The following is a 3,180-nucleotide window of genomic DNA, read 5'->3' as shown; positions in this document are numbered from 1 at the left end:
AGCATGCGCGCAGCTGGAATGAGGTCGGCGGATTGTACGGGCATATTAGAGCGGTAGCGCCGCATAATCCGACCATAGACAGTGTCATGATCAATATCATCAAGTGAATGTGTCCCATCTTCCGGCCAGAAATAGTGTGAGAGGCCCTCAGAGCTAATCCCAAGAAGTGTGGCAAAAGTGTGATAGTTGAGTTTGATGACTATTTTTTTTATTTTGGATTCGATTTTGAAGAAGGAAGGGGAAATGGTGAGATTGGCATAGAAGAGACACACCAATCGAGGGTAAACAGGTTCGTTGAGGTGAAGGATGGGTGTCCAATGAAGGGCATCAAATTTGGCCTGTAAATCAAAATTTTGAAGGACAGGGGGCTCAATGTACCTGCCGGTGAGGATGCCCCTAGTGCCGACGTCGGCCCAGAGTTTCTTAGCTTTATCCCCAGTAAAAAATGAGTTGGGCACAACCTCAGCCGCCACAGCCTTCGCCTTCACCTTCTTCCGAGAAGGCCCTTCTTCCTCGGGAACTTCTTCAGGAAAGTATTCGGGGTCTCCAACTTGGGAGGAGCCTCCAATGTTGAGATTTTTGGTTTTAGGAGGCATTGTGAGAGGAAATGTGAGGGGAGAGATAGCCCTAAAATGAGAAATAGCCCTAAAATGAAGGAAAGTAGGAGAAATAGAGAGAAATAGAGAAGGATAATGGTGTAAAAAAAAGAGAATAGCCCTAGAATGGAAGAAAATAGGAGAAATGGAGAAAGGAAGAAGGAAAAAACAAAAAAGTGGTGAAATCCTAGGGTTTGAAGGAGAAAAAAAAATGTTTTTAGGAAGAAGAGAGGGATTTTGAAGGGAGAAGAGGGTTGTGGAGGAAGATGTAAGGAGAAAAAGGAAGAAAAACAACGAAAATGGAGGTAGGCTTTGAGGAGAAATGGAAGGAAGAGAGAAAAATAAGAAAGACAAAAAAAAAACGAACCGGGTCCAGGGTTTTTAAGCGCCTGGCCCGATTCTCGGAGCTTCGAGAAAAATCTCGGAGTTCCGAGAACACACTACTTCTTTTTTTGATTTTCTACTGTCCCGATTCTCGGAGTTCCGAGACATTTTCTCGGAGCTCCGAGACCACCTGGACAAAATCTCAGAGTTCTGAGAAATTTTCTCGGAGTTCCGAGAACCTTTCCAGGTGCTCTCTGCCCATATTCTCGGAGTTCCGAGACCAAATCTCGGAGTTCCGAGTATTTTATTTTTTTTTGAATGTATGGAGGATATGACTACATGATCCAATGCACGTAAGTTACACATATGACTTATCGAAGGTTTAGATGATGGCACATGGCCAAAGTTTTAGGTATCTTAATTAAGGGTGATGGTACCGACTCCCTTTGACATGAAGTGGGCTATGGGTACCAATTGAGTGAGTTTTAGAGTTAGGGTTGGATCATCTAAAACCATGTAGTCACTATCAAAACAAGATATATATATATATATATATATATATAGATAAATACATGGAGAATTGTGTCTTCTATTCATGCTTCATGTGCAAACTCTTTGACTTGATTCAAACTCCAAATGTTGAGTCCACTCTTAAGGTCACAAAATCGATCCTCATTAAGGGGTTTTGTGAAGATATCCGCCAATTGTTCATTGGTGTGGATGTACTTAATTTCAATATCCCCTTTTTGAGAATGATCTCTTAAGAAATGATGCCTTACCTCTATGTGCTTAGTCCTAGAATGTTGAATTGGATTTTTGGTCAAGTTGATGGCACTTGTATTATCACAATGGATTGGAACATTATTAAATGCAAGATTGTAGTCCATGAGAGTGTTCTTCATCCATAGGATTTGTGCACAACAAGCGCCGGCCGCAATGTATTCTGCTTCGGTTGTAGACAAGGCTACCGAGTTTTGTTTTTTGCTAAACCAAGACACTAGAGACCTTCCTAGAAATTGACAAGTGCCACTTGTGCTTTTTCTATCAATTCTACAACCGGCAAAGTCGGCATCCGAAAATCCTACTAGGTTGAATTCATTCGATCGTTCATACCATAAACCTAAAGGAGTTCCTTTGAGATATTTGAATATCCTCTTAACGGCACTCAAATGAGACTCTTTAGGACCCGATTGAAACCTAGCACAAATGCACACGCTAAACATTATATCCGGCCGACTAGCGGTCAAATATAATAGACTACCTATCATTCCCCTAAACTTTTTCTCATCAACCGGTTTCCCACTTTCATCCTTTTCTAATTTGGTGGAAGTGCTCATAGGAGTTGGCTTGATTTGTGAGCTATCCATGCCAAATTTCTTAAGGAGTTCCTTAGTATACTTCTCTTGGTTGATGAAAATTCCATTTTTACATTGTTTGATTTGAAGTCCTAGGAAATAGGTAAGCTCTCCCATCATACTCATCTCAAACTCTTTTTGCATGGATTGTGCGAATTCTTCACACATCTTATCATTGGTAGCACCAAATATTGTGTCATCTACATAGACTTGAACGATAAGCATATCTTTTCCTTTTATTTTAATGAACAAGGTTTTGTCAACCGTGGCCATTTGAAGCCATTCTCTAATAGGAAGGAGCTAAGCCTCTCATACCAAGCTCTAGGAGCTTGCTTTAGGCCATACAAGGCTTTGTCTAACTAGGGTATTTGAAATCCTCAAAACCGGGAGGTTGTTCAACATAAACTTCCTCCATAATATACCCATTTAGGAATGCACTCTTCACATCCATTTGATACAACTTAAAGTTTTTATGGGATGCAAATACAAGTAGCATCCTTATGGCTTCCAATCTAACAACCGGAGCAAAGGTCTCATCATAATCGATACCTTCCTCTTGGTTGTAACATTGGGCTACCAATCTAGCTTTATTCCTTTGAATATCTCCATGCTCATCGAGTTTGTTTCTAAACACCCATTTAGTCCCAATAACCGGGTGATCACTAGGCCTAGGAACTAACCTCCATACTTGGTTTCTCTCAAATTGGTTTAGTTCCTCATTCATAGCAATCATCCAAAATTCATCCTTTTCAGCTTCTTTTATGGACTTGGGTTCTATTTGGGAGATAAGGTCATGTTGGCACAAACATTCTTATAGTGAGATCTTGTCTTAACTCCTTGTGAGGTTTCACCTATGATTTGAGTAGAAGGGTGACTAGACATGATTCTACTATGTTTAGGAAGAC

At 40.6% G+C, this 3,180-nt stretch overlaps 1 protein-coding gene across 1 annotated transcript; it reads right to left on the bottom strand.

Annotated features, from left to right (window-relative positions):
- Positions 1 to 1,513: 1,513 nt before the first annotated feature.
- LOC143879041 (secreted RxLR effector protein 161-like) lies at positions 1,514 to 2,143 on the bottom strand. Its single transcript, XM_077381245.1, has one exon. It carries the CDS (start codon positions 2,141 to 2,143, stop codon positions 1,514 to 1,516), a length of 630 nt encoding a protein of 209 aa, XP_077237360.1.
- Positions 2,144 to 3,180: the final 1,037 nt, after the last annotated feature.

Source organism: Tasmannia lanceolata, unplaced genomic scaffold, assembly GCF_043159265.1.
Source record: "Tasmannia lanceolata isolate RefF3 unplaced genomic scaffold, GAP_Taslan_0.1 ptg000006l, whole genome shotgun sequence".
Lineage (NCBI taxonomy): Eukaryota > Viridiplantae > Streptophyta > Magnoliopsida > Canellales > Winteraceae > Tasmannia > Tasmannia lanceolata.
This window is presented reverse-complemented; position numbering and strand designations above follow the sequence as displayed.

What these genes read in the sequence shown, in the direction of transcription:
- LOC143879041 (XM_077381245.1), bottom strand. Translation starts at nt 2,143, where the DNA reads ATGTTTAGCGTGTGCATTTGTGCTAGGTTTCAATCGGGTCCTAAAGAG.